This window comes from Heterodontus francisci, chromosome 27, assembly GCF_036365525.1.
Source record: "Heterodontus francisci isolate sHetFra1 chromosome 27, sHetFra1.hap1, whole genome shotgun sequence".
NCBI classification, from domain to species: domain Eukaryota; kingdom Metazoa; phylum Chordata; class Chondrichthyes; order Heterodontiformes; family Heterodontidae; genus Heterodontus; species Heterodontus francisci.
This window is the reverse complement of record NC_090397.1, coordinates 41,159,619-41,171,978: the sequence shown is the minus strand read 5'-3', so window position 1 is coordinate 41,171,978 and position 12,360 is coordinate 41,159,619. Positions and strand designations below refer to the sequence as shown.

The window sequence follows — 12,360 nt, the reverse complement described above, 5'->3', positions numbered from 1 at the left end:
TTACCCAATTCTGACCCTACCTCAGCTCATTTGTTGCTGAAACCCTCATTCATACACTTGTTACCTCTAGACATGACTGCTCCAATGCATTCCTGGCTGGCCTTCTACATTCTACCCTCACTTGACATCATCCGAAACTCTGCTGCCCGTGTCCTAACTCTCACTAAGTCCCATTCACCGAACACCCCTGTGCTTGCTGACCTATGTTGGCTCCTGGTTAAGCAATGCCTCAATTTTAAAATTCTCATCCTTGTTTTCAAATGCTTCGATGGTCCTATCCCTCCCTATTTCCATTCTCTCCTTCAGTCCCACAACCTTCAGATATCTGCACTGCTCCAATTCTGCCACATTCAGCATCTCTGAGTTTAATTGCTCCACCATTGATGGCCATGCCATCAGCTGCCAAGGTCCTAAACTCTGGCCTCTCCACCTCTCTAACTCCCTTTTCTCCTTTAAGACGCAGCTTAAAACCTACTTTTTGACCAAGCTTTTGGACATCTGCCCAAATCTCTCTCTACGTGGCTCTCAGTCAAATTTTGTTTCATAACGCTTGTGTGAAGTGCCATGGGGTTTTGTTACATTAAAGGCACTATATAAATGCAAGTAATTGTTGTTCTGGAGATGGTTCACTAGTCTGGTTTCAGGACTAGGCATAGTTCTGTAATGCCCTTCCTCAGGAATCTGAATACTGAATGTATGTGTCTTCAGACATGTCCAAATACAAGAGCCTGGAGCTTTACAGACAGGGCGTGGCATTAAGAATGGATCCTAATGGAGTGTTTAAAATGGAAACACACCACTCTGCTGTTCCTCTCTTTTCTTCCAGATGCTACAAAGAGAGATGTAGACCCATAGTGATACTTATTGTTTGTTGCAATTTCAGCAAAAGAATACTATTTGTTGGACAAAGAGGCATGGGTGATAGAAGCACTGGAGCTTTAGAAAGCTCACAACAGGCTCCAAGAAGTTTCCCTATCTTCTTTTGCCCAACAGCAATATAGCAGAGAGAAATGATTTCCAAACCAATATACAAAACATCAATGTACCTTAAGAGCAAGGACCTAACTGAAATGAAGAGGCCTTCCTTGCAATTCCCATTTTATATGGGTATTTAGCCAATGGAGCACTATCCAGTCATTCACTCATATTCTTACGATTGCCTGCGTGAGCGTCTCTCATCATCCTAACGAGAATTAGGACCTCAATGAGGTTAATGCACAATTGACACTTGTCTAGTGCCTAAGTTGCTTCTGGGTTGTGTTACTGACAACAGAGTACATCGGACAACGTATAGGCTCAGTGTTCCATTATGAAGAGATGGAGACTGCATTATTGGCACCTTGCAGCAAAATAGAGAGTCACAGAATTAACACAGAATTAGAGAACTGGATTGAAAATGGTTTCCACAATAGAATATTTAATTATTCATGTTGTGAAAGGATAATTAGCAAAGCACAAGAGGTATCCGTCTTGGACCATGACTTTTTGTAACCTCCATAAATGATTTTGAAGGTGGCATCAAATTGTGCGGAAACACAACATATGTAGAAGAGGCAATGATTATTGAAAGCTACTTGGAAAGGCACAAAAGCCTTGAACTACTGATCAGCAAATGGTACTTGTGGTTTCCCTTTGCTCCAATGCTTTAAAGCAAGCTAAGTGGCACAAAAACAAAAATCAGCAATTTCTCATTTCATAGCAGTACTGAAATGTCTTGTTAATGCATTCATTACAATGAAAAGCAAACCTCAGTACAAATATATCACACCCTGGGGTAACATTCTCAATTCACACCACAGTGGGTGGTATATATACCGCATCTTACAATCAAATATTTGGACACTGCAGCTTCCAAACTGAGTAGGATAAGAATGATTGCCAGACACTGTCACATTTACATATGGATTGAGTTCCAGTGTTTAGGAATGTTGAGCAAAAAGTTTGACACATCTCTTTTAGATTATAACACAAAACAACCAGCACTCCATGCTGCAGTATGAAGGAAGCATTGGAATTTTTAACTCCAATGGGACATTCTCCAAGTTTTACTTGTTTGTCTGGCAGAAAAGATGAACATGGGTACTGAATGGGAATTCATAGAGACAAGTGGATTAATATTAGTAGACAGTAAATCAGATTGTACTGTCAAAGCCTAGTCAATAGCATGTATGGCATATGTAAAAAGCACCAGTGTACAATGTTACATGAAGCACACATTTGAAGGAATTATCACAGAGTGAAAGTTAAGTGGAGAACTATCTCCATTCATCTTAGACATCACCAATACCTTACTGTGCGGTTTTATATCAGTTTGAAAGTTCTGCTCAGTCTCCTTTAGAAGCTAGAAAACCCTCATAATCTAAATATGAAGCAAATAAGACCAAAGACCAACAGCTTCTATGGCAGGTGAGTTTTCTTGAATAATTTCCCAGATGTCCTCCAAAATTTATGCGACAAAATTATTTCTATTTGAATAGGAAGCTTGAATGAATATCCTGCTACTCTCTTTCAGACAGCGCCTTCCTGTAAAGGAATACGTCACATACATACATTGCACGTGCCATCCTAAACTGGAACTGCCCAATAGTAGCACACATGTATCAAAGGGAATTTGGCGTTTTTTTAAAGTTACAGAATACAAAGAGCAGAGAATACTTACAGCCCTCATAGATGTCTGTTGGGATGTGGACAGCTGTGTGGTTGAAGTCAACACGGCGTCGGAAAGCTTGGTTTAACTGAAAATCAGGTTTGATCCTTTGAAAGCTTTCATTTCTTTCAGACTTTAGGGAGAAGAATAATCAAAGAGTGAACACTTGACAGCTCTGAGTCTCTGACATTATCTTACATCTTGGGTATGATTATTAGACTATAAAGGCACTACAGCTGCAATTTGATCATTATATCATCTTGTTAATGTCTGAATTCTCTTGCTATAACAGGTTCATTTACCCATGAATGCTAGGCACACAACACCCTATTGGTTGGACAATAAGAATGCTAAAAAGCAATACAGAAGGGGTTTTTTTCAGCCAATAAAACTACAACAGAGAAAATTTTAGAACAAGCTAAAATTTTACAAATATACAAACATGGTTGCACTTTTATTTTTCCATTTAAAGAGCAAAAAACCAAAAGATTTTTCAAATTGGTGATCGTTTTATGTTGACATCCAGAAAGATATTTTTAGATTTTGGTCTTATATAGAAGGCAGCCTACCATTTAACTAAGAAGTCATCCATAATGTCATTTTTACCCAACTATAAAAAGAGTACTGATGCATCTAGTGCAAGCAGGTAATAAAGGGCATTGCCACTCTCCTCGTCGAAGAATGATACAGAGAATAGGAACGGAGATAAGAGGGAAGAGGAAAACTGAACTGGGGGAAGATATTACATAGAATGTACAGATACAGGCCATTCTACTCATCTTTTCTGTACTCATGTTTATACTCCACGAGTCTCCTGCCATATATTCATTTAACCGTGAATACTAGGCTCATAACATTCTGCCAAATGGACAATAACAATGTATAAAAAGCAATACAGAAGCAATCTTATTAAACCAATATAGCCGCTTTGAGGAACTTAAGGAAATTATTAGCAAAGAACATAGTACCGGACAACGTAACAGGACCAAAAGTTGACAAATCCCCTGGACCTGATAGCCTACATGCCAGGGTTTTAATAGAGGTGGCTGGAGATAGTAGATGTACTAGTTTTGATCTTCTAGGATTCCCTAGATTTTAGAATCACCCCTGCAGATTGGAAAGTAACAAACGTAACCCTGCTATTCAAGAAAGGAGAGAGAAAACAGGGAACTAGAGGCCATTTAGAGCCTCACATCAGTAATAGGGAAAACGCTAGAATCTGTTATTAAGGACATGATAACAGGGCACTTGGAAAATCAGAATATGATTAGGTTCACTGGACTGTTTCCTGGGATGAGAGGGTTGTCCTATGAGGTGAGTTTGAGTAGACTAGGCCAATATTCCCTCGAATTTAAAAGAATGAGAGGTGATCTCATTGAAGCATACAAAAATCTTAAGGGATTTGACAGGGTAGTTGATGGAAAAAATGTTTCCCCTGACTGGGGTGTCGGAAAAACATTTCCCCTGGCTGGGGTGCCTAGCATGAGGAGTTATGGTCTCAGAATGAGCGGTTGGTCATTCAGGAATAAGATGAAGAGAAACTGTTTCACTCAAAGGCTTGTGAATCTTTGGAACTCTCTACCTCAGGGAACCGTGGATGCTCAATTGTCGAGTATATTCAAGAGAGAGATTTCTGGATACCAAGGAATATGGGGATAGTGTGGGAAGATGGAGTAGAAGATCAGTCATGATCTTACTGAATGGCTGAGCTGCCTCAAAGGGTTGAATGGCTGACTCTTGCTGCACCCCACTCCCCACTCCTTTTCCCATTCCATCTACCTCACCTCAGCCTTTCAGCATATCTTTCTATTCCTTTTTCTCTCATGTATTCGTCTACTTTCCTTCTGAACCATATCCTGTGCTCGTGAGTTCCACATTCAAACCAGTCTCTAAGTAAAGAAAATTTTCCTCATTTCCCTATTGGATTTATTAGTTACTATTGTGTATTTATAGCCCCCTAGTTTTGGATTCTCCCACAAATGGAAACATTCTCTCCACATCCACCCAGCCCAACTCATTTATAATTTTGAAAACCTCTACAGGCCACCTCCATGTATTCCTTTTTCTAAAGAAGGAAGTCTTAAACTTTTCAATTTTTCTCGACAGTTGCAATCTCAGTTCTGGTGCCATCCTTGTAAATCTTTTTTGTACTTTCTCCAGTGCTTCTATGTCCTTTTTATAGTATTGAGACCAGAACTGTGTTCAGTACTCTAAGTGTGGTCTGACCAGGGTCCGATACAAGTTTAAAATAACTTCACTACTTATAAATTCTACACTTCTAGAAATAAATCACAGTGCTTTGCTAGCATTTTTAATTGCTTTCCTGAACTGTGATGCTGTTTTAAATGGTTTGTTCACCTCTATCCCTAGATTGCTTTGCTCTTCTACCCCATTTAGTTTCCTATTTAGGTGATGGGCTGAATTAACGACACAGCCCACGTGCGAGATGTGAGCCACGGAGCCACCGTGATATTTAGACTCATTTACATGCAGGGGACGGAATGCCCACCCCCGATGACATAGAGGGGACGGGTGCTCCGTCCCAGGCAACAGCATCCTGCGCCACCGCACAGGCACCAGCACCATTTTTAAAGGGCTACATGCCCTTCCACATCATTTCAATATTTAAAGTGAAAGGGGAGAGAAAATTAAACATAGGAATTTATTCACAGTTTCAATCCCTTCTCCCACCCCCCCATGACTCATCACTTTATTAATTGCCCTCTCCCCCCAAAAAAAACTTGCTTCCAATCCCGAACTTTATTAACTTTGACCCTCAGCCCCTTCCCATCATCCCCTCAACCAAAAGAGTTTTCCCCACTCCCTCCCCCTTCCCACCCTGAAAACTTCACTCCTCCCCGCTCCCCACCAGTGGTCCGCCTCGGACCTCCGAACAGAGATTCAAAGGTGTAGGAGTTCCAGCAACCGGCCGCAATATCGGAGCGGGACGGCCATCGTAATGAGGTTAGTATTTATTCATTCATTACCATTTATTTAAATAAAGTTTACGTTGCCGAGTGGCGGGGAGGACCTCCACGAGGCTTCGCACTGCTGGTAATATGGAGCAGGGCCTTCTCTGCGTCAAGGCCTGTGGCGGGTCTCTCCTGGAGGTATTTTCCAGGCCCTCCCACCACAACGTCGGGAAACTGGTAAAATCCAGTCCGATGTTGCTATTTTTCCAACCAAAGCGCATCATCTCACATCTATCAATGTTAAAGTTCATTTGCCACTTATCGGCCCAGTCTGCAAGTTTTCTAATATATTTTTGTGTCAGGTTACATTCTCCCTCACTGCTAGCTATACCCAACCACCCCCTCCTCCCACCGGCAGTTTGGTATAATTTCCAAATTTTGATATTGAGTTTACTTGTTCCTAAATCCAAATCATCAATGTAAATTATGAACAGCAGTGTTCCCAGTTCTGATCTTGTGGAACACTGCTTTCTAACTTCCTCCAATCTGAATAACTACCCTTTCCCCCTACTTTCTGCTTCTTTGCCATTTTACTATCCATTCAGCAATTATCCCGAATCCACATACCTGAACTTTTGTCATGAGCCTAATGCGTGGTACCTTATCGAACGCCTTTGAAAATCCAAGTATATGGCATTTTCTACATTACTCCTGTCTACTCTTTTGGTTATCTCTTCAAAGAATTATATCAGGGTAATTTAGCCTTTTTGAATCCATGCTCACTTTTTTATTAGGCTAGGATTTGCAGACAGCAGGAAAGTAATGGCGCTCACCACTGACCTCGTAGAAAACTGCTCACAAAGATCTAGTGATCTCTGTGGCATGGACTTACCCTTTCCCGATAGCAGTTTAAATCTGGTGCCATGTCAAGGGGATCTCCAGGTGTAATGCCTCAATTTTAAAATTTTCATCCTTGTTTTCAAATCTCTCCATAGTCTCGCCCTTTCCCAATCTCTCTAGGCTCGACTAGCCCTACAACCCTCTGAGATCTCTACCAACCTCCAATTCTGACCCCTTGCACATTCCAGATTTTAATTATACCACCGTTTACGACACTGCCTTCAGCTGCTCTCTACCCAGCTCCTCCTTAAAATCTACCTCTTTGACCGAGGTTTTGGCCACCTGTCCTAATATCTCCTTAAGTGACTTGGTCAAATTTTGTTTGATAATGCTCCTGTGAAGCACTTGGGGATGTTTTATGACAGTAAAGGCACTAAATAAATAGAGTTATAGAGATGGTTGAAAATAAAGTGAAAGGAATTGCTATTAAAAATGAGTTAAACTGTGTGTACAGCAATGCACAGGGTACTTATAATAAAACAGGGGAACTGTAGACAATAAAAGTTTTGAGGAACCAGATATGGTGGGGATTACAATCATACATAAATCAAGGCTGGGAATTAAACATTGCAGGGTATAACATATTTTAAAAAGACAGAAAGGGAAAAGGAGGAGATGGAGTAGCTGTACTTATTAGAGTTAATAGCAGTAGAAAAAAGTGATGTACTCATCAGTAAGACAGGAGCAGAATACATGTGGATAGAGATAAAAGATAATAGATGTTCACTCACTCTAATAGGGGGAGTCTACAAACCACCTAATATTGGAAAGGAGGTGGAGGAAGAAATATGTAAACAAATTAGGGAAATTAGTAAAAAAAAATAGAATGAGGGATTTCAGCTGCCCCAAAATTAATTTACCGGAAGAGGTAAGTAAAAGGGGTAAGGGAGTGGAGTTCCTACAATCTATACAGGACTCCTTTCTAATCCAGTAACAATTCCACCAAAGGCAGATTTGCTCCTGGATCTAGTAATGGGTAATGAACCACAGCAGATAAGAGAAGTAAAATATAGGGGAACATCTGGGCAATAGTGACCATAATATAAAACATAATAGGATAATAATTGAGATCGACATAAGGATGCCAAAGACCAGGATAACAGACTGGAGAAAAGCCAATTTTGAGGGGATGAAAATAAAACTTGGGAAAATAAAATGGACAACAATATTGGCAAACAATAATGCAGAACACCAATGGAAAACATTTAAAATGTCATTCAACAGAGTCCAAGAGATTATATTCTGCTGAAAAAACAGGAGCAAACGAAACACTAATGAGACACCATGAATGGATAAAGATATGAAAAAAATGGATAAAGACGAGAAAAATTGAGAGTAAGGAAATAGGCATACACTAAGTACATGGACAGCACGGGAGAGCATGACAAGGGAGAATATAAGGACATTAGATGAGAAGTCAAAAAAAACAATTAGTAGAGCAAAGAGGAACTATGAAATTATCAAAGAACATAAAACAAAACAGTAAAATATTCCAGAGATAGACAAGAAGTAAAGTCGGGATAGGAATAAAGCCACCTAGGGATGCATAGGATAAAAATCAAAGGCAGCAATAGTGAAATGGCAGAAATATTAAATAATTTGTTTCAGTATTTACCAGGTAGACAGATCAGGTGGACATGACATCAGAAGATGAGGTTAGAAATGATATAACTGCATTTAAAGTAAAAAGGAGAAATATTAAATTAACTAATCATACTCAAAGAGGATAAACCCCTAGACTTCACAGATTACATCTGTACATTTTTAAAGAATCTAGGGAAGATTTAGCAGAAGCACTATTAGACATACTTAATTCACTAGAAAAAGGTGTAGTGCCGGTAAACTGGTGGAAAGCTAACACTATGGGCTGAATTGTATTGGGGCGCCGCCATCCGTGGCAGTGCCCTTTGAACTCGGCATGGTGTCCGCATTCGCCGGCCGCTGCCGAGCCCCCGCGATATTAATCTATTTTAAGTGTCCCCAGCACCTGCTTCCTGACAGCTGTCAAAGAAATACTTACCTGACTACTGAAGAGTGGGGCTGCTGTCAATCTGGCAGCAAAGCAGAAAGTCCTACAGAAATCCAGCAGGTCAGGCAGCATCTGTGGAGAGAGAGGCAGAGTTAACTTGTCCAAGTTCACAGACCTGAAAGTTAACTCTGCTTCTCTCTCCACAGATGCTGCCTGACCTGCTGAGTGACCCCAGCATTTTCCACTATGCTGCCAGATACTTACCCTGCTGTATCCCAGTGCCCTGTGAAGTTGCGATCCTCTTCTCACTCAAGTGTAACATTCCTTCTTGTAGGCCTGCCACACCTGGGTGAATAATCTTAAATTTGCATATTCCAGGATGCGAGACTTAAATAAACCATAAAAGGTATTACAGAGGTTTACAGAGAACACACTGACACAAATGGGAATGCACGGGTGTCACTGAAATGTAAATACGTCTTTCACTGAATGTTCCTCACCAACATGTGTGTCCTTTTCTCTGTGCGAATGATGTGTGCCAGCATGTAGCGCCAATGTCAGATCCCTTTGCACCGTTGGCCCTTCAGAAGAGCCAACATATGCAATATCATTGCCATGCCACTATTACTCATGAGCGTCTCCACGGATGCAGTGACATGGACATTGGCTCAGTCAGCTGCTGCCTCGGTTTACACAGGGTGCTGCAGATCTGGACTGGTGCATAGCAGGTGAGCGAGGGTGATGTGTGGTTTGCAGAGCTCATGTCGGTTCCTATGGAGCAGACAACCTTTGTCTGATAAGCCACTGCCATACATCCCTACCTCACTGCTAGCCCTGTGTGCAGAGCCTGGGTGCCATCTGCCCTCCCATGTGTCTTTCATATTGTAGGTCCTCATAGTCCGAGGAGGAATCCTGTTGATGTCTCTCCTCATCATGCCAGGCCTACTGGGTGCGTAGTTGTGCAGAGCAGCAAACAAAGGAGCTGGCCTTTTTGGCCCGTAGTACAGGGCATCACCCTATCCATGCAGGCATTGGAGGTGCTCTTTCAGGATGCCGATCTCCTGCTCGATGGCAGCTCATGTAGCTCAGTGGCTGGTGTTGTATCTCTTCTCTGCAGCAGTGGTGGAGGCTCTAACTGGTGTCGGGAACCATGTCTGCAAAGAATAGTCCTCATCTCCAAGAAGCCACCCCTCCGTCTGAGCCAGTTCAGTGAACAGCAGTGGCAGCCGGGAATGGCACAAGACCCAGGTGTCATGGTAGCTGCCTGAGAAGCGGTCACACATTTGCTGCAAGCATCAGCGGTGTTCACATACCAGCTTCACCTAGATTGAGAGGGCTTCTTTAATGGTGATGTTGGCAGGTGGCAGCCTGGAAATAGGCCTGATGTTCATAGACAGCACTCGTGGCCATTACAACCTATGGTTCTCCGGCAATGGTGGCAGAGCCAATGGCCCGCTGGACCTGGCTGTGAGAGTCCGTCCTGAAGTGGACATCCTCACTGGCCCTCTGGTGCAGGACACTGGTGACCTCCCTGATGCAGCGGTGCACTGCTGACTGTGTGACCCCCACAAAGGTCTCTGGCAGGCCCCTAAAAGGCTGCAGATACATCAGGCTTGAGAATCACTGCCACTATGAGGAACAAAGGCATGGGATGTCCAGCAGAGCCCATGGGCTGCAGGTCATCCTTGAGCAGGGCAGAGTCACATCACCACTCTCTCTATATGCGCAATATCCTCTGGCACTGGTGCTCTGACATCCGATGGCATGTCATGTGGGGCCTGTAAATGTATGGCAACCAAAATGGCGGGCTCCTCTTGGGGGCTGCTGCTCGTGACCGAGGGCCTCTACGTGGATCACACCTGCCTGTTGATATTGCCTCTGGTGTATACCGATCCTCATGTGCAGAGGATCACACAATGTAGGATGAGTCATACCGATTTCCATGTGATAAATAAGGTTGAACCCTGCATGTCTTCGAAGGTTCCTAACAGGGCATGGATTTGTGTTGATGAGTACATCAGCTGCTTTCCTGGATCAACTATGTGGCGTGCCATGACATCACCCATCTTGGCCAACGATCAATGGCACAGCATGACCACATCAAGATCCTACCAGCTGAATCGATTGCCCCCATCATCCATAAAACCTGAATGCTCTTGCCCTTTCCGGCACTCTCCCCACACACAGGGTGCCAAGTGTGCCATTGCCCCTTCACAAACACAGAGAGTACCCTGTTAACGGAGGGATGGTACACAGTACCTCCCTTCATGCCAGCACAGCTTTCCCTCCAGTGATCCCAGACCCCCTTCCTTTCAGAATGCAGACTGCGACCCCTGTGTATCCCCCCACTCCCTTTAAGATTGCAGATTTAGACCCATGTGTATCCCCCCACCTCCTCCCTTCCGTAATGCAGAGCGAGGACGCGATTGTTTTTCAGATCGTGAACAGGATGGCATGTGACAGCCGCCCGTTCAACGAAAAATCCGGCAGTGTCGGTGGAGAGGCGACGGGTTGCATAATCAGCATAGGTTAGTAAGCATCACCATATGCTAATTGTGGTGTCGCCGCCATGCAGCGGGGGGGGTGCCGCACCGAGGTCCCGCCACCACAGGTAATATGCGGCGGGCCCGTCTCGACATCCCAGGTCGAGGCGGGCCTCTCCCCGCAGTATTTTGCCGGCCCCCAAACTGCGACCTGCGGCATCAAGTGGCCGGTAAAATTCAGCCCTATATCTATATATAAGGAGATGTTTGATCTTTTTCACCCAGAAGGTGGTGGGTGTCTGGAATTCGCTGCTAGGATTGATGGTGGAGGCAGAGACCCTCAATTCTTTTAAAAAGGTACCTGGACATGCACCTGAAGTGCTGTAACCTGCGGGGCTATGGACCAAGTGCTGGTAGGTGGGATTAGTTTGGGTGGATAGCTTATTCAGCCAGCGTGGACATGATGGGCTGAATGACCTCCTTCTGTGCTGTATTTTGTTCTACGTTCTATAGAACAGGTCCAGGGGACTACAGACCAGTCAGCTTAACATTGGTGGTTGGAAAAATAAAGGGGAATCCCTACTAAAGTAGGAAATAGAATAGCATTTATAAATCAGAAATAATGAATAATCAACAAGGATTTCAAAAAGGACACTCTTGCTTCACCAACCTCATTAATTCTCGGAAGAGGTAACAAAGACAGTGGACAAGGGTAATGCAGTGGATAGAATTTATCTAGATTTCCAAAAGGCCTTTGATAAGGTGCCACATAGTAAACTAATGAATAAGGTTAGAGCATGTGGAGCCAGGGGAGAAGTTGCTACAAGACAGAAAGCAGAGAGTGGGGATAAAAGGTTGCTATGCTGAGTTGAAGGTGGAAAGTGGGATCCCACAAGGATCGGTGCTGGGACCCACTATTGTTCACAATTTATATTAAAGAGTTAGAATTGGGAATCAAAAACACAATTACTAAATTTGCGAATGATACTAAATTGGTGGGGGTGGGGGGCAGGAATAGTTGATACTGAGGAGGACTGCAACAAGTTGCAAGAAGACTTGCAGAATGGACATATAATTAGCAAATTAATTTCAACATAGTTCAGTGCGAGGTATTGCATTTTCTTAAGAAAAATTAGGAAGTGACATATTACTTGGAAAGAAGAATCTAAATGAATAGAAGATTATAGATATCTGGGAGTACAAATCACTAAAAGTAGCAATACATGTTAATAAGGCCATAAGAAAAAGCAAACCAAGCTCTAGGATTTATTTCTAGGAGGATACAATAGAAAAGTAGATGAGTTACACTAAACTTGCATCAAACCTTGGTTTAACCACACTGGAGTATGATGTACAATTCTGGTTGCTATATTATGAAAAGGATATAGAGGCACTGGGAAGAGAGAAGGATGATAGCAGAAATGCCAGGTAATACCTTTCAGGAAAGGA

At 42.9% G+C, this 12,360-nt stretch overlaps 1 protein-coding gene across 14 annotated transcripts in view; it reads right to left on the bottom strand.

Moving 5' to 3' along the window:
* Nucleotides 1-12,360, bottom strand: part of LOC137384760 (voltage-dependent calcium channel subunit alpha-2/delta-1) — an 891,951-nt gene that overhangs the window by 384,387 nt on the left and 495,204 nt on the right. For all 14 annotated transcript variants that reach the window (XM_068059181.1, XM_068059179.1, XM_068059180.1 and 11 more), the window contains one exon: nucleotides 2,660-2,780. In XM_068059181.1, coding sequence (XP_067915282.1) covers nucleotides 2,660-2,780 — 121 coding nt within the window. The remainder of the gene's footprint in view (nucleotides 1-2,659; nucleotides 2,781-12,360) is intronic.